The 18878-nt window shown below is 42.6% G+C and overlaps 1 protein-coding gene across 1 annotated transcript in view; it reads left to right on the top strand.

Annotated features, from left to right (window-relative positions):
- Positions 1-18515, top strand: part of AK4 (adenylate kinase 4) — a 70250-nt gene extending 51735 nt beyond the window's left edge. Inside the window, exons 3-5 of the mRNA XM_074221249.1 lie at positions 11619-11791; positions 13879-13997; positions 16516-18515. Coding sequence (XP_074077350.1) covers positions 11619-11791; positions 13879-13997; positions 16516-16627 — 404 coding nt within the window. The 3' untranslated portion in view covers positions 16628-18515. The remainder of the gene's footprint in view (positions 1-11618; positions 11792-13878; positions 13998-16515) is intronic.
- Positions 18516-18878: the final 363 nt, after the last annotated feature.

Genomic DNA, 18878 nt, shown 5'->3' with positions numbered 1-18878 from the left:
ATACTTCATACTGACTTTTGGCAAGTCACTTAACCTCATTGCCTTGCAAAAAAAAGAAAATGAAAAAGAAGGAACGCAGGAATGCTTTCCTTTAGGAGGATGCCTCCAGATGCTCATTTATTTTATCTTCAAAATACCCAGTCTTTATTTTGTCCAATTTTTTTTGTATAGATTTGCACAGTGGAATATAAACTCCTTGAAGGCAATATAAACTCCTCTTGTCATTTTATCCCAGAAATCTCCCAAAGAACTTAGTAAGCAGGAGGCACTTAATAAGTGCCTCTTGATGCCTTGTCTTTCGTTGTTGCCTGGTTATTTCACAACCTAATTAGTCACTTGTCCCAATCCAAGGGCATCCGTTTCCTCCCCAGTTCTTTGCTACCCCAAAAAGGCCTACTCTGAATGTTTGGGAATCAGAAAACTTTTTGCCTCTGATTTCAATAAAGCACATTCCAGGGGATCAGTTTCTGAGTTGGAGGGCAAGGACAATTTAGTTACTTTTCTTGCCTATTTTCATGTGAAATCCTAAATGGTTGAGATTACATTACTAATCCTTAGACTAAATGGCAGCTGTTGATGGTGTTTGGGGCAATTTACAGCCAAATTGTTGAAGAAAATGACCATTCTCCCCCCAACTTTTGGGAAGACCCGGGACCTGGTCTTCAAGGGAGCCTTCATTTTCCATCAGGTCAAGCTCTTATTTCCTGTTCTGGAACCGAGTAAAGGCCCCTGGCCCCAAGCCCTCTCCTTGGAATGAATGCCCTCCAAATTAGAAAAACAGAAACGTTTTCGTTCTCTCATCCCCCTCCATTGTCCCAACTTGTTGCTGTGGCATCTCCTGTTCAACTAGCCTTGGAGCTCTTGGCATTGGTGGGCAGGTCGGGTGCCAAGGCCAGAGGGCTTCACTCGGGGAGGGAGGATGGAAGCCAAGACTGCACCATAGAGACCTGGGAAGTCGACACCTCTTTGTACTGAAGACAGATTGCTTTGGAATTTGCAAAATGGCCCTCTTTGACCGCAGAGTGCTTGGAATGTAATCTCACTTGATCTTCCCCACAAATCTGGAAGGTGGATGCAAATATTATCACTCATCATTTTACATATTTAAAAATAGGCATCCAGTTTCTGAAGGCAAGGGAAGTCAGCAAGCATGTATTAAGCACCTATTGTTTGCTAAATCCCGGGACTATAAAGACAGGCATAAACCAGGAGGAGACAATTTGTAAATCACTGTGTACAAATATGCTCTATATCAGATAAATTGGAGGGTATCAACATCCCATCTTCTACACAAAGCCTTCCCTAACCCTCTAAATCCAACGCTTTCCCTCTGTAATTATTTCCTATTTATCTAATATCGAACTTACTTTGTATAAATTTGTTTATCTTTTTCATTAGATTGCAAGCTCCATGAGGGCAAAGACTATCTTTTGCCTTTTTTTTGGTATCCCTAACATTTAACACATTGCCTAGTCTATAGAAGGAATTTAATAAATGTTTATTGAATGAATGAATGAATGAAGAATGAATGAGGATAAATGCAGGTAAATATTACAGGTGTTCATTTCTCCATTTTGAAGATGATGAAGGCTAGGTGATTCACTCAGGATCACTTCCCTAACTTGCATCCAAAGCATAAATGGAACCCAGCTTTTCTTCCTGGTCCCTAAATGACCATGACAGCATAGCCACAAGAATTGGGGGTTCTAGATAGATTGTTGAAATCACTTGCTTTTATTTAATTTCTTCCTGCTGTCTCAGTTTTGTGTATGGAGTAGACACTGGCAGCTTCTCCAGAGTCCATGGATCGGGTGGCAGCCATTGGTTGGACTGGGAAGTGGATCATGACATCGTGGAGAATCTTGGCTTTGAAATCGGAGGGTTGTGGTTCAAATCCTTGTCTCTTCCCCTTCTTGCTTTATAATGGCAGTTCAGATTCAGGCACCTAGTATGCATATACTGAATACAGGCCAAATAGTAGCCAATAGAATCTTGACCTTGGAGTTAGGAAAATGCAGATTCAGTTCCTGTCTCTGATATGTATTAGATACCTGATCACAGGCAAGTCATTTAACCTGTTGTGTCCTAAATGGATCTTGGAGATAAAGTGAGTTGCCTTGCTGGGGCATCAGCTTTATATGCCTTCTACTCCTTGTGCTAGTGAAGTCTTGCCCTGAACCAAAAGGAAAGAAGTCCTTAAGACCCAAGGCTTCCTCTCAATCCTCAGCTTCCTCTTCTGTAAAATGAGGAGAATGGAGGAGAAGGACAAGATTCTTGCAGTCCCAGATCCTGTTCAGAATGGTTATTCTGGGTGTTGACTGTGGAATAGTTAGGGTTTCCTGGTTATAGAGGCAAGGAGTGTCCTTTACACAAGTTTCTTCTCCATAGTCTAAGCACCTTGGCATCCTCAGCAGCCTGGCTTGAGAGGAGATACCATACTTTTGAAAGGAGGGTACTCTTGATAGCCACCATAACCATTAGAAAATGTACATTTTAAGAGGTAGGATAGCATATTGAGGGTCAGCCTCAGAGCCAGGAAAAAAATCTAGGCTCTAAAATTTGCTTTGACACATACTGACTGGCACCCCTTCTGTCCCAGCACCAGCCCCAGAAAGTTACTGAATCCCTCCCAGTAAGCCTGGGAATGAGAGATGGGCACCAACTAAATTGAGAAAATGGTTTTCTTCTCTGGGATTTTGATATATCAGTAAAATCTGGGTTGGTCCAGAATCAGACCAAAATCAGATCTACTCCCAAAAAGAAATGACCCTGATTAGAGTTTATTTATTTATTCTTTAAGATAAAAGTTTATAGATGAGACTGTGAAAATAATTTCTACTTCTCCCAGCTATCCCCATTCTTGCCAACTACTCAGAATGACTTAGTTGTCTTTGGAGGAAGGGAGAAGGTATTGTGGGGTTCTGGATGTTTGGAGTGAGGCAGGAAAGAAAGGATGCAGCCTCCTCCATCAATATAGGATTGCAGGAATTCAAGAGCCCAACTCCTTTTACAGGAGAAGAGCCTGAAACCCAGGGAGATGATCCATCTTGTCCAAATTCACCCAGAGAATGTTCATGAGGGGTCAAAGGAAGACCCCCTGACCCCAGATCTGAGGCTTTTCCCACCAAGTCATACTGATGGTAGAGAGCAAATGAATCACCTATTGTGTAGATAACAGCATGCAAATAAATAACTGGGGATTGCAGATCTGCTTTTTAGTTGACTAGTCAGTCTTCCTCATTTTATAAAGAAGGAAAGTGAGACCCAGAGAGGTTATCAATAGGGATGAAATGGCAAAGCCTGGTTTCAGACAACTTCAGATTCAACTCCACAGAAGGTGGCCGTTCTTCCTTTGTTTTAACCAGGTGTTATGTTCTCATGGTTGTGGTGGCATGGGCCCGAGTGAGTCTTGATCTTTTCTCATTTCTCTACTATTGCTCCTTCTAATTCTTGGCCATAATTCTGGATGAGTCTCTACCCCAGGCCATTCTGGGTGTGTTTACCTTCGAATGGCATTGGCAGAGAAGAGGCAGCAGATGCTGTGAAGGAATGTATCATCTCCAATCTGAAATTCTTTCTCTGAAAAACCTTTCTGAACTGCCCTTGTCAAGGTCTTTTTGAGGACTAATCAAGGGAGGGGAGAAAAAGTCCCACCCTTAGCTTCTTTTTGAACTCAGAAAACAATGGAGAGCATGACAAGATATACCAGAAATAGAAAATGGGTCAGGACATGCTGCTTCTCAGCAGTGTCTCCCTGACCAGTGCACCAGGTTCCTGGAATCCTGTGAGGATTGGTTTTGGGACACCAAGAATGGACACGGACCCTTGGGAGAGTCTGGAGAAGGTGGGCCACCTCTGGGGGGGGGGGGGGGCATTATTGATCTGTTTAGCCTCCAGTTTAATTTGACCCATTCAATGCCAAATGATTTAAATTGGCAACTGCCAAAGTTGGGGATATACTTAAGTGAATTACCTTTCCTTGGCCTTAAGAGAGCCAACATGAAAATCATAGACTTTTGAGTCTTGAGATCTTTACCTAGACTTAGTCATTTTATCTATATCTATGTGGATACGTGGGGTTGTTGGGTGGTACAGTGATTTAGACTCTTCTCCCTGAGTTCAAATCAACCTCAGACACTTAGAAGCTGGGCAATTTATTTGACCTTGTTTGCCTCAGTTTCCTCATATGTAAAGTGAGCTGGAGAAGGAAATGGCAAGCCATCCTAGTATCTTTGCCAAATAGGGTCAGGAAGAGTTGGACATGACTGAAATGACTGAAAAAGAGCAATATAGATCAATATCTAAATTGATAGATGCTAGATATATATGTATATATATATATATATATGTTTAGATTGATAGGTAATGGATGATATCTATCTAGATTGATAGAAATCTATTGATAGATGAACGATAGATATCTTTGACCTGGATCCATAGATTTAGGGAAATCATGAATAGAACAGGTTGGGGAAGGCAGGATGCAGTATCCTGCATCTGTTCATTTAGCATAGAGCTGGTTATAAAACTCACATTTTAGAAACTCTTAAGCAGAATGGGCTCTGACCTTGCTGTTTCCCTTGTCTATGTCCCTCCCACATGCGAACTGAAAATAAATTATGGGAAAACGATTATGCCATTAGTCCTTGTTTTTGTAGAACCTTTATTTATGGAATTTTAGCTTGCAGAAGCAATCAAAGCAGGGAGTTATAAAATATAGAGTTTTAAGAGTGATTTATAAATATTAGCTCATTTAATCCTCACTGCAGCCTGTGGAGGTAGGTGTTGTTATTATCTTTGTTTTTCTGTTGAGAAAACTGAAGCAGACTGCTGAAGTGATCCAATTTCACATCTTCTTGACTCTTTCCATTGTGTCACCTTGTGTCTAGGTGGTGTTTTTTTGTTTTTGTTTTGTTTTTCTTTGTTTTTGCAAGGCAATGGGGTTAAGTGGCTTGCCCAAGGTCACACACTAGGTCATTATTAAGTGTCTGAGGTCAGATTTGAACTCAGGTCCTCCTGACTCCAGGGCCGGTGCTGTATCCACTGCACCACCTAGTGGCCCCCTAGGTGGTGTTTTTGTGATGTTTTTATAAGTAGAAATAATAACAGTGCTTAAAAAATTGCAAAACAGTTGCTTTATGTGATCTCATTTGAACCTCTTAAGAGGATGTAATGGGGAGTGTTATCCATATTACAAATAAGGGGACTCAGAGGAGATCAGAGATCTGCAACTGGAAGGGACCAAGGAGGGGGTCTTCTGGTTCAACCCCTTACTTGATGGGTGAGGAAATCAAATCCCCAATATGGGAGATGAAACTGGAGACTAGGGCTTCTTGACCAAGTCTAGTCTTTTATACACTGGTGTTGACATTGGTGTGCCTGGGTTCAAATCCTGGTTACGCTACTTAGTGTCTTGTGTGACCTTCAGCAACTCATTTAACCTCTCCAGACCTCAGTTTCCCTATCTGCAAAATGGGGGAGAATGGAACTGAATGAACTCTAAGGTGGTTCTACCCTGGCATTCTGGGATTTTCTGACTGAATTTTGTATGTGTTTCCCCTGAGTTGGGTTCAGGTATATGTCTCCCCAGTATTTCTCCTTTCCCCCTGAGACTAGTTTTCTTGTACACTGTCCATATTTTGAATGCATAGTCATTTGTATATTGTCTTTATGCATCAGAATGTAAGTTCCTTGAAGTCAAGGGCTATCTTTTTTGCTTTTCTTTGTGTTCCCAGATCTTAGCACAATTCTGACCTGTAGTAGGCACTAATGATGCTTGCTAATTGGCTGCTTGGTAAAATGATTGAAGGGATCCAGACAAATCATCTGCTTGGGCTCCTTCCTTAAGACATGTAAGTTGTCACTCCTCATTTTTTACATAGGAGGTGATAACAAGAAGTTGAGGTCTCGTCATGGGAATAATTGGGTCTCTTTTTGCAGTCTGTATGTTTTTGGGTTGCATAAGTCACTGGGGTGATCCATTGCTGGCCATTGACCTTTGATCGTGCATCCTCTTAATTTTGTCACTTCTGTCTTTCCTTTTGGACTCTTCTTCCTCTACACTCCATAAATCTTGTTTTTGGTTACCTTTGCTTCTCTCCCTGCATTTCCTTTGAGGAGTCATTCACTCTCATGTCTTTATATGAGTTGTTTACAGAAAGATGAATGGGGAGCTAGCCAACCGAGGTGAAATTTTTCAAAATACATATGGAAGATGTAAACAAGGCCCATCAATCTTGTGCTCAGTGATCACTACATGGCAGCACTGTCCTAGGTGCTGATGATACCAAGGAAAAAACCCCGAAAACAAAACACAAGAGATGGAGTGAATACAAGACCATAGTATCTACTGCAAGATTAAGTTTAGGGATACTGAAGTTTGAATTGAAGTGGCACTGAGGTGGGAAGCTAAGGACAACAAATATTTTCAGGCTATAGTAGGGAAAAGAAGTGACTCAGGGGGTTAAATAGTGTTGCTAGATAAGAAAGGCTAGAGAGAAGGCAGAACCTAGCCAAACCAGAATTTTGCTTTTGTTCTCTTGGGCAAGGAAAATGACTTTTGTACAGAAGAAGTTACAACTAAAATTGGTGTTAGCCATTGACTTAAAATGAGCCTATAACTTTTATTTATTGATTGCATTTTTGCCTAATCATGCTGTGTAAAATGTTCCTCTTTCACATAACAACCTTTCTGATATTTGAAGATGGTTATCACACCCTACTTGAGTCTCCCCTTATTAAGGTTAAGCAGCCTCCGTTGTGTCAACATTTCCTTTTCCCCCCCAGTCTTTCCTTAATGAGTTGTCTTCCACGTCCCATTATGACTCCTTAGAATAAATATTCCAGACGTGACCAGCCATGGGTCTAAGGACAACAAGATTCTCATTAACTTTTTAAAAGAATTTTGTTGTTAGAGTCATTTTTCAATCATGTCTATTTTTTTCCTCTATAACATGAGGAGAATACCGACCTTTCTTTACTCTCCATGTTGCTGAGAGTACAAGGTTAGATTGGAGCTTTATAATATTTTGAAGTAGCTTAAATACAGGCCCAGCAGAGGAGTTATATAATTTTTAGCAAGTGGTGACTACATGTTTATTGAACTTAATGAGTCCTTATTCTGCCTTGGAGCTATGTCCTTTCCATAAGGAAGTGCCATCAAAATTCTCCCATCTTCAGTTAAGGAACTCGTTAAAGTGACTATCATGCCATTCTTGATTAATGGAAGCCAACCCAAAGAATTTCTCATTTCACTCCTCATCCCCAGCAATTATTCTTGCCCTGCTGCCTTCAAATGACACATTATTTGTGGTTTTCTTATGACCTGTATATTTAGATTTAGGATCCCAAGCCATTCTAGGCACAGATGCCAAATTAATCTTCCTAATATTGTACAGGCCTGATCATGTCACTGACGTGTTCAGGCCCTGGGTGGGTGGATTCTCAGTGTTTACCAACTCCAGTCTTAAGCTCCTTAACCTGGCACACACGGCCTTCCATAAGATGATGCAGGGTTGGCTTTGGGAGTGAGGAAAGATTTGGGTTTGAATTCTACCTTTGACACAACTGGCTGGGCATCCATGGGTCCAGAATTCAACAACAAACTCAGACATCAATTGAATATGGGCAGAGCGCCAAGCTCCATAGGATGTGAGGCCTCAACAGGTACTTAGAAAGGCTACTATTGTGACTCTTCCCCCTCTCCTTGGAATGGTTCTCCTTGTTCTTTGTTTAATCTTTGATAGGTGCAATGCTCATCACCATTTCCTCTCCCTTCTCCTCCCCCTCCACCCCTCAGTGGGTCCCCCCTTCCTCCCTGTGTCCCCCTTCCTTCTCATTCAATTTCAATAGAACCATCTCATCAAGGAAGACCCTTTAGGCTTGGAATTGGGAAGGACTGTGTTCTCCCTCAGGGATGGTTTTCAGATGAAGCCTGGATGACCATATGGGTTGGGTCCAATGACCAATGACATCCCTTTTGACTTTGAAATTCTGGGATTCAAAGACTTTTGAGAAGACATTTTGCCATCCTTGGAAGGGTTATCATAGGGAATGGGTCTCTCTTTGTACACTTTCATGCCAAAATTCCCATTCTAGCTGGTTTCCTAAGTAAGAATTAAAGTGCATTAAAGAAATGTGGCCATGAAGCTAGATTCCAGTTTCCATGGTAACGGGGACCTGGAGTGAGGAGTTTTACCAAATAAACAAGGGACGTAGAGTTGCTTTTAAGAGAATTTGGGGGAGATGCTTGGGTGAAGAACGAGATAAGCAGAGAGAGAGGGAAGGAGATGGGCTTCTCGTCCTAGTGAAACCAGGTGATTTCCTCTAGACTGGAATGCCTGTTCATTGGAGCCCCAAAGATGGCACCCAGAAAGCATGAAGCTGAAGAATAAACAGAGCTGAGCTTGGTAAACTGATTCATGGGAGCCCCTGCCATTTTCCCTGCTGCTCAGAAGCAGGAAACAGAGACTCTTCCATGGCATCTAAGGCGTAGATATTTCAAAAGTCCTTTAGCCATCTTGTGATAATTGAGCTACCTGTTCTTTCCCTTGCTAGACATAAGCACCTTGGGGACAGGGGCTGCTTCATGTCTCTTGGTTGTAAGATGAAGGGGTTAGACTCATTGTGGCCAGCTGTGGTAGATGATCCTATGACTAGGAACTCCAAAGTCTGGAACCCAGTAGGTGTTCAGTATGTTCTTCATTGATCCTTGGAATGCTCCTTAGCTCCTTTGAGAGCAGGAACTGTTCATTTTGGGGTTTGTGACCCCAGTATCTACTACAGTGGCTGAGACATAGCAACCACTACTCAGGAATTAATATCAATCATCTATCAGCAACCCTGTGCTATGCTGAGGTTACAAAAAGAGCCAAAAGTCTGTGATTGATTGATAGAATGTAAGCTTCTTGAGGGTAGGGAACGTTTCATTTTGCCATCATATTCCCAGCACTTGGTCCAAAACAGCCACCACACAATTGGTTATTTGTTGAATGAATGTTCTGGATTCCAGGTAAGCCCTGTGGTCCCTTGCCTAGAGTTTCTTCATTTGGAACATGGGCAAGGACTCACTGGAGAGCCAACGGCGCTTTGCAGAATCAGGGTAGGAATTCATTTTACTTCAGATGCTTCTGAGCTGTGCTAATAATGTGGGCTAATAACTTGGCATCTCTGAACTTCCATTTCCTCATCTGTAAACTAGAGATGATGAGACTTGCACCAGCATTGCACAGTTTCTTTGGGAGTAACATCTTACATAGAATCTGACAGAAATGGGTATCATTATTTTAAGCTAATTAGACAGTGATTTCTCTGCCTTATTCTTAATTTCTAAGGCCCTTCATATCTTGCCCACATGAAGATTTTGAAGTCGGGTCTGTAGGTCGTATATTTATTAAAATCCCAACAAAGGGCTCAGCTCTAGTCCCATGGCCTGTTTCATTGGTCTGTACAGTGAACAGTGCTTTGCAACCAGATAAAAGTGGGACTATTATCCATTTTATGGGGGGAATCAAGGACATTTTCATGGAAGAGGAGCTAGTCCTTGGGATTAAAGGATTTTATAAAAGTCAGAGGGTTTGTTTTTGAGTCATGGAAGCAGGTGTAGCTTCAAATGAAAATTTACAGAGTGAGCTCAGGATACTTGGCTTGAGTGAGGATTCTTGGTTGTAGTCTGAGCTCCACCATTCCCTGTGGGCAAATTGTTGAATTTCTCTGAGCCCCAGGGTCTATAAAATGGCAATAACACTTAATGGGGGGAAGGAAAAGATGGCAAAGTGGCAGTAGGATACTGCCCTTAGGGGTCTCCTAACCTTTGGCATGGCACTTAACAGCTTAGCCTCGATTCCCTCATCTAGCCCTCCCTGACAAATGCTTCCTAAACCCCATGGCCTTATACAAATATTGGTATTCATTAAATTTTAAGTATTTCCTATCTCACACTAGTTTTTGGGATCATAACTATTAGGCATGAAGGGAATTTAGAGTCGAAGTCTCACATTTGGTGAGGAAGGAAATTGAAGCAAAAAATGGTTAGATAGGGTCACACAGTTGATGTGATCATGTCAATGGGAGCTGGTGGCAATGGAATTAATAGTATAATTTACATTGTCTTCAAGAAAGAGAATTCAAATGTAGTGATGGTGCCCCTGATCAGAGGGGCAGTTTGGGACAGGAGAGGGTCAGAGGACCAGGGTTCTAATTCTGCCTTGGACACATAGGGCACTTGGAATATGCCTTCAGGACCAGCCCTCTATTCACCTTGCCCCCACAGACAAGCCATAGACATGATAAACTGGCAATAATCTCAGGAGGAAGGCACTAGGGTTAAGTGGGATTGAGAAAGAACAATGTAAATGGTAACATTCACTTTACAGGTCTTTTGAACACAGTTGGTGAAGCAGTAATGGGACCACGTGATCAGCCTTCTGATAGAGAGAGGGATGGTGGAAGGAATTGGAGAAGGTGGAGCATGTTGAAGACTTTTCAGGAGAAGCTGGGCTGTTTGTTTGGACAAAGAGGATTTAGGAATCCATAGCTGCCAGTGGGTGTCTGTAGGGCTATCATGAGGCAGAGGGCTAGCCTGGTTCTTCCTGTCCCGAGAAGGCAGAACCTGAGACAATGAACAGACAACATCAATCTGGCGGATGAAGGCTACTCCACGCAATAGTCAGGTTCTTTAGTAGAGGACTTAAATCCAAATTTATAAATGAAGAACAGAAAGGCTGAGGGACTTGTCTGAAGATCAGACTCCTTCTTCCAAGTTTAGTGCACTTTTCCATGAAGCAGTGATGACTTAGATATAATTTGGACTAAAGCCATCATTAATATTTATTAATATTAATATTATTAATCACAAATATTTATTAATAAATTATTATGTATACTAATAGTTACTACTATTAATAGTAGTAATAACAGCTAGCATTTATTGGTGCCAGTTATGTGCCTTTACAAGGTGGTGCTGTTATTATCTCCATTTTACAGATGAGGAAACTGAGGCAGACAGAAATTATGTCACTTGCCTAGGATCACATACTTGATAAAGGTTTGAGATGGAATTTGAACTCAGGTCTTCCAGACTCCAGACCCAACACTCTCCACTAACTTTCTCAAATAGATCATTTATGAATTCAGAACTTTAGATTTAGATATGTAATGGATCTTGGAGTGTATCATGTCACATCCTCTTCCATCTGCCATTTTTATCCAGAAGGACGCCAGCCCAGAAGAGTGCTGTGACTTGTCCCAAGTCATCCAGGTGACCAGAGCTAGGAACATGTTACTTTATAGTTTCTAGGATTCTTTTATGGGCAATGTTTGACCTCCCCTCTATTTCCACCACTAGCACGGAGATCTTATGCCTTGTTTTGGGAGAGGCATCCAGGGTGGTTCCACAGTGCACAAAGTGCCAGACCTGAAGTTGAGAGGCCTTGAGTTCAAATGTAGATTCAGACATTTACTAACTGTGTGACTTTAGGAAAGTTTTTCAGTTGTTAATGGACATAATAACATTTACAATATTTATTGGTACAAGCTCACTTAGTACTGTGAAAGTCCCATGGTAGACACTACATAAATGCTTTTTCTTCCTTGTTTGGTATCTGGCTTCTGGTGTTTAGGCTTTCCTCGGACGTTAACGCAGGCTGAAGCCCTGGACAAAATCTGTCAGCCAGACCTAGTGATCAGCTTGAACATTCCATTTGAAACACTCAAAGACCGCCTCAGCCGGCGGTGGATTCATCCTCCAAGTGGGAGGGTCTACAACATGGAGTTCAACCCCCCTCAAGTACAGGTAAGGGAGGTGGGTGCCATCTGTCTGTACTTTGATTGGGCTCAAGCCAATTTCACCATTTTATAGAGGAGGAAACCGAGGTCCAGGGGAGACAGATAGACAAGTCATGTAGTCCACACCTACAGGTAAAGCATCTGAGACTCAAGGCAGGTCACTGATTTGCTCCAGGACACACGGGCATTGAATCCAGGTCTTCCGATGCCAGGATCTTCTTTTAACATGGTGCTGCATTGCTTCAGTGAACCTGCATTTACCCTGACCGGGCAGCAGTCTCTTGAAATACTAATTAGATCCTTAGATTGTAAGCTCCCTGTGGGCAGGGACTTTTGCCTCTTTTTGTATCCCTAACCCTTAGCACAGGGGCTGGCATAAAATAGATGTTTGATGTTTGATTAATTGATTAGAATGCCAGTTGGTACTCTGAGCTGCTTTGAAATTATTATAGAGGGCCAGACTGGAAGCTAGAAGACTCATCTTCTAAAGTTCAAATCTGGCCTCACACACTCCTAGCTCTGTGACCTTGGGCAAGTCACCTAACCCTGGATACCTCAGTTTCCTCATCAGGCAAATGAGCTGGAGAAGGAAACAACAGGGCCTCTGTCAATTAGACACAATTGTAATGACTTAACAACATCAAGAAGACCCAGGATGGAGGTATCCCCTCTTTTGCTCCCGTGTATCCTTTATGGTCATCATATTTGATTTGGCATCGTCTCTCTCTCTCTCTCTCTCTCCCTCCTTCCCCCTCTTTCTCCCCTTCCCCCTGTTACCCCCCTTCCCTCAATCTTTCTCTGTCTCTGTCTCTCCCTCCCTCCTTCTCTCTCTCTTTCTCTCTCCCTTCCTCAATCTCTGTCTCTCTCTCTCTCTCTCTCTCTCTCTCTCTGTCTTTGTCTCTCTATCTCCCTCCCTCCTCCCTCCCTCCAGTGTTATTGATCTTATTTTTAGAATACTTCATTTCCCTCTAAAATTTATTTTCCTTGACAAAATGTTTCACCTCGTTGGGTTTCTTTTCAGTGATTTTTATTCTTAGATTTCCTTTCCTCTTCGAGATCACGATTCTTCCCAAACCGTGAATGTTTTCAGGGATTCTTCCCATCGTGTGTAGGCTCACGGACTGGGCCCTGCCAGACAGGATCCTCTGGGAGCCGTAAACTGGGGGGTGCTTGTGTCTTCTGAGGCCTCCTTGCCTCCATGTCACTTTTCTTCTGTTTCTTCCCAATTTCCTTCTCTTGCCACATAGTGGAGCTCATCTCTTTTAGCTGCCCAGACCATTATTTTTCTGAGGCAGATGGCCAGGCCCCAGTCATCTTCCATTGGCTTTCGTGGTCTCCTTGTCACTTGAAAGATTAAGACTTATCACTGAAAGGAAAATCCTGTCACTGGGAGATGGGTTGGTCTTTGTCCCTTCTGTGGAAGGCCCAGCAGGGCCTGGGTGGGCAGCTAGGAATGGTTCCATCACTGCCTCATTCTACCAGCTTCCCTTGGAAAGTGTGCTCCTGCTGCCTCCTCGGGATGACCTTGTCTTCCTCAGAATGACAGATCACTGAGGAGAATATTTCTGGATCTGATTTTTTATCCAATTACCAAAAGCCCCAAATCAGTGACTTTGGATTTCTTCTTGCTCTGTGCTGCAGTGTTACATGGAAGGGCTCCCATAATTTTTGTCCAGCAGAGGGGAATCATGGAATTCTAGTTTTTTCGATCAGTTTTGGAGATGGGTGGAAGAGGCAGGGATACTTCTAAAAACTGATTTTTCAATGCCTTTTCCTCTGGAAAGTCCTACCATGTGATTTCCTGCCAGTGTTGTGGTGACCTTGGGCTTGGAAGCCTCTTCCAGGGGTGCTCAAGGTGGGGGATGGGGAGGAGAGTTCTCCTTTGATGGGATGGGGGGGGGGGTCTGAAGACAACCCCTGCAACGGATAAGCAGAATCCCTGGACTCGAAAGTGAGTCTTGTGCTTCTGCCATCATCTCTTGACTTTGTTTCCCAGGCCTGGTTGACCTCTTCCATGGGTGGTCATAGAATGTGAGGGCAAAAATACATAGATGAAACCCGACCCCTTTCACCCACTTGTTCTTGCCTTCCCAGGGAATCGATGATGTCACTGGCGAGCCGTTAATCCAGCAAGAGGACGATAAACCTGAGGCTGTGGCTGCCAAGCTGAGGCAGTACAAGGAGGTGGCAAAGCCTGTTATAGAATTATACAAGTGAGTGTTTCTGTTCCTGCCATCCCCCCACTCCTCTCAGAGAAGTGCCCTCTGGGCGCCGGGGGTGAGTACCTCAGAGACGATCATGGGTTGGAGCGGCTAGGCCCTGACAACCACAGCAACAACCACAACAGTAATAAGGATGGTAGGGAATCAGGCTATGGATAACTATAAATTGATAATAATATAGAATCAGGCTATTGATTACTATAAAAATGTAATTATATAGAATCAAGCTATTGATAACAATAGTCCTAGCAGGGAATCAGGCAACTGATAATTATAAAATAAGACTAATTATATAGATTCAGGCAATTGATAACTATAAAAGATAATCACATAGAATCAGACTATTGATAACTATAATAATGTTAATGGCAGTAGGTTTTGGGCAATTGATAATTAAAAACAATAAAATGACAAGGAATCAGACAATTGGTAACCATAACAACAGTAAGTTCACATGTTGATTAAATGTTGATTTGTTTCCAAGGAGTTAATTATCCACTCGTGCAATTTCTTTCAGAACATTAAACCTACAGGAATAGTTGACAGTAGGCTAGTGGTGTGACCAGCATGAAGGGTATCATCAGTGACGATGACAACCGCCAGAGGCCGGGTCTGGCCTGTGGCAGGACCCGATCTCAGGGCACTCTGGTGGTTCCAGTCCTGCCTCTGGCATAATCTGAACTGTCATCCTGGCCAAGCCACCCAACCTCATGCCCACAAGCTGGCAGAACCAGGCCCAGTCTGTATTAGTAGAAGAAATGCCTACACTGGAATTTTTCCACGTCAGTGAAATCTCAGGTGTAGATTAATAACAGCAGGAGACATTGGTTTAGTCTGTGTGTGAAGAATTTTACAAATGTTCTATATTATCAGAGGCAAGTGAGTGAGGGAACCTGATCTCAGAGCTGGACTTGGCTTCTTTTCCTATAAATGGGTACAACATTGATCCTCTATGGTCCTCAGTTTCCTCCCTTGTGAAAATGGAGGTAGGGATAGACCAGATGGGAGGGAGGTGCCTCACATGAATGTGTTTAGTGGTGGTGGTGTTCATTTTTACAGGTGGGGATAATAAGACTCAGAGACATCAAACTTTCCCAAAGTCTCAGATTAGTAAATATTAGAGGCAGGATTTCAGCCCTCTGGCTGCTCCACCATATTCCTTTTCCATTTCTTAAAGTTCACCATTAAAATACAAATGGCAATCCACTCCAGTATCTTTGCCAAGAAAACCCCAAATGGGATCACAAAGAGTCAGACATGGCTGAACAACAGCAATAACTCTTGAGCTTCTTTTCTGTCATTGTCATCATGACCTGTGTTTTAACCAAGGTAAAAAGCCAGACACGTTTCCATTTTCCTTTAAAGTGACAGAGTTGGTGGATTTCCACCACCTCCAGGTCTCCCCTTCTAATAATCATAGAAAGAAGAAATCTTAGAAATTTGCTCCTCCAACCACCTTGTTTTATAAATGGGAATAATTCCTAAGGCCCCAAAAGTGGCAGGGGCACTGTTTCCTGCCACACCTGGCTGAGGGTCTCATCTAAGTAGGGAGAATGGAGTCTGTATGTCCTTAGTCAATGAAATAAAAGTCAATTTCCATCAAGTCTATCTAGAGCCTCACTCTAGAACTTTCTAGAAGATTCTGGATTTGGGGGCAGTTAGCTGCCTTCTTTGGAATTTCTACACATAACAGTGAAGTCACAGATCTGGCCCTTCTCCCTGCCCTTTATTTGGTATTTACTTATTAGCATCATGGGAACTTTCATTTAGAATTAGGTGGGAACTACAACCCAACTCCCTAATTTTACAAATGAGGAAATAAAGACCATTCAAGGTTAAGTGAATGAGCTGTGGTCAGTGGCAGTCAAGATTTGAACCCAGATTTATAATGTAAGCCCCTTGAACTCTGGACAGTTTTGCTATTGTCTTTATATCCAAACAAGTTCCTAGTCCAAGGCTGGCCCAGAAGTGCCATTTAATAAATACATCTTAATTGAGGTTATTGGTTGTTGAATGAATGAACAAATAAATGAATTTGGGCAGGGACTGAGTGGTTTTGTATCCCCATCACAGAGTACAATGGCTGGCATGTGGTAAAAACTTAACATTTCTCTACTAAATTTAATTGAATTGACCTTCAAGGATGCTTGGGCAACATGGTAGCCGTGTGTGTGTGTGTGTGTGTGTGTGTGTGTGTGTGTGTGTGTGTGTGTGTGTTGGATTTTTCTATATTAAGGAGCTGAACTGTACAGTAAAATCATTTTCCTTCTCAAATGTCTTCATGTATCTAACTTTATATTGATTACATCCTCCCCTCCCCTTCCTAGAGATCCTTACATTGGAAAAATGTTAAAACTCCCAAAAACAGTTCAGGAAAACCAACCAAACTCATCACTCATCTGCATTTTTAACCCATAGTTCTCCACTCATTCAGCCAAAGAAGAGCTGTGAAAGTAGCATTTTTTTTTGAAAGAAAACCTAAATGTGCCTTTGTTTTCCTGTTTTTCAGGACCCGAGGTATCCTTCACTCTTTCTCTGGGACGGAGACTAACAAAATCTGGCCATATGTTTATTCATTGTTTTCCAACAAGATGGCATCTATTGGAGTGAAAGAAGCTTGACAAGCCTATAGTATGGAAGAACAAGGAGGATGTGGTTGTTCATTAAATTGTGTGTGTGTAGTATTGGTGCTGTGTTCCAATTAGAAGCTAATCAAGATCACTTGAAGCGCCTCTCTCAGTGATCCCAGGGAGGGCATGTCAAAATGAATCTATATAGAGAGGTGGCCAAAAAATAGGGCCCTCTTCCATTTAAGAAGTAAGTCTCAAAGGGTTTTAAAGAAAAAGATTCCACATTTGTCTGAACCCCTTAAATGAGAGCAGGCTGTCTAGGTAGCAAGTCCTGGATGACTTTTCTATCCTATAACTCATTTGGAATGGGCCTGTATTCCATCATGGCATCCTCTAAGAGGTAGTGATGGGTAGTGGTGGTGGGATGGTGCCCCAGAGGGCCACCAGGCCAAAGTCTGTGGCCTGGAGGCCTCGAGGAACTGTGATCTCATCGTAATCCCTGAACCTCTGCTCTATCTTCACCCTGTAACCAAGGCCAGCTATTCCCATTGGGTCTGTCAGATGTTCTCTGGGATTCTGGTTGATGTCCTTCCTTTTGGGTGTGAATGCTATCTCATCCTCCAGTTCCAGAAGAGGTTTTCATTCCCTCTGAGAAAAAAGGCATCAGGACGACTTCTGCTGCTGCTACTCAGCTCCCCGCCTCTCCCAAGACACTCATAGCTAATGTTGGAGATAACCATCCCTTCTTGACATCCTCTTAGAATGAAATGAATAGAATTTATTCAAGTCCCAGACCCTGAGTTGTACATGGGAACCCTAAGTCCCAGGTTTGTTTCCTCTTTTTGTGGAAGGCTAGGCCTCTCAATGTCTCACACAGAGTACTCACACATCTCAAATGCTAAAGACCACATCTCAGATAGTAAAGCAGTGAAAAAAAAATGGCAGGGACTTCACTAGAGGTAGTGTCGTATAGTGGATAGAGCCCTGATCTTAGAGTTGGGAAGATTCAAGTTCAAATTTTCCAGCAGATAGCCGCTTCCTAACTGTGTGACCCTGCCCAAGTTGCTCCATCTCTGTCTGCCAGTTTCCTCATCTATAAAATGAGGAGACTGAATGGAATGACCTCTAATCTCTCTTCCAGCTCTTAAGTTTTGGATCCCACTTGAGTAAATAGATGATTTAGTTTTTATTCAAAATAAAGCACATTAGAGAGATGCTGCTAAAAGTTAGTGCTGTAGACTAGGAGATAGAGAGATCCATAGCATATTGTAAAGATGTTGGACAAGAGCCTGTACCCACGTGGAGAAAGCCTCTGCATTAGACATGTTCAGACGGAGTATAATAGCTTTAATACTACAGGGTAGAGGGTGTCCATATGGTGACAGAAAAAGGATCCCAAAGGTTTGGCCCCCCTATCCCTATTTTTCCTCTGGAAAACCTAGAAAATGACATTTATTCCTGCTGCCTTACACCTCTTAAGTATCCTCTTCCCATGACTGGGAGGAAAGGGGTTCTTTTCCCCAAGGAGATTCTCTGTAAACCTTTCTGGAAAGGACCCCTTATGGAACCCTGCACCCTGAAAAGGGATTGATTTCAATGCTTCGGTGAATGGAGCTGAAATGCATTATTTCCTTAGTGAAGCTTTCCTTGACGTCTCAGCAGCACCCTTTTTGCTTGGTGTCTTAGCATTGGTGAACTGGATATTCTGTACATTAAAAGAAAAGCTTCTTGCCAAACTTGATTTCCTTATCTCTCTGCAATTCTGTTGGAACATAGTTGTTCTCTTCTAGCTGTCTTGATGGGGAGCCAAGTTTCCTACTGTTTAATTGGGTGGTGGGTGGGTGGTGGCGATGGGAAGGGAATGTTACTTTTCCTGATTTAAGTAATTAAAATGCCTGATGTGGGTATCCGCATTGTGGTCATTGCCTCATGTTGGCTTTGCAGTCCTTGGGGAGGAAGGATGTTTGAATCATAGAAGAGAGTTCCAGGTGTGAGCCAGGTGGATCAGTTGCTCCTCCTAGATGGAGGTCTTCACAGTTAGTGAAAGAGAAGTCCGGGAACTTGGTGGTACAGTCAGCATTTATATAGAAATGACCCAACCATAGCAACACCAATAGTCATAACAATTCTTTTTTTTTTTTTTTTTTGCAAGGCAAATGGGGTCAAGTGGCTTGACCAAGGCCACACAGCTAGGTCATTATTAAGTGTCTGAGACCGGATTTGAACCCAGGTACTCCTGACTTGAGGGCCGGTGCTTTATCCACTAAGCCACCTAGCTGCCCCATAGTCATAACAATTCTAA

This window comes from Macrotis lagotis, chromosome 2 (assembly GCF_037893015.1).
Source record: "Macrotis lagotis isolate mMagLag1 chromosome 2, bilby.v1.9.chrom.fasta, whole genome shotgun sequence".
In the NCBI taxonomy this organism is placed as follows: Eukaryota; Metazoa; Chordata; class Mammalia; order Peramelemorphia; family Peramelidae; genus Macrotis; species Macrotis lagotis.
The sequence above is the reverse complement of the archived record's forward strand: the minus strand, read 5'-3'. Positions and strand labels throughout refer to the sequence as shown.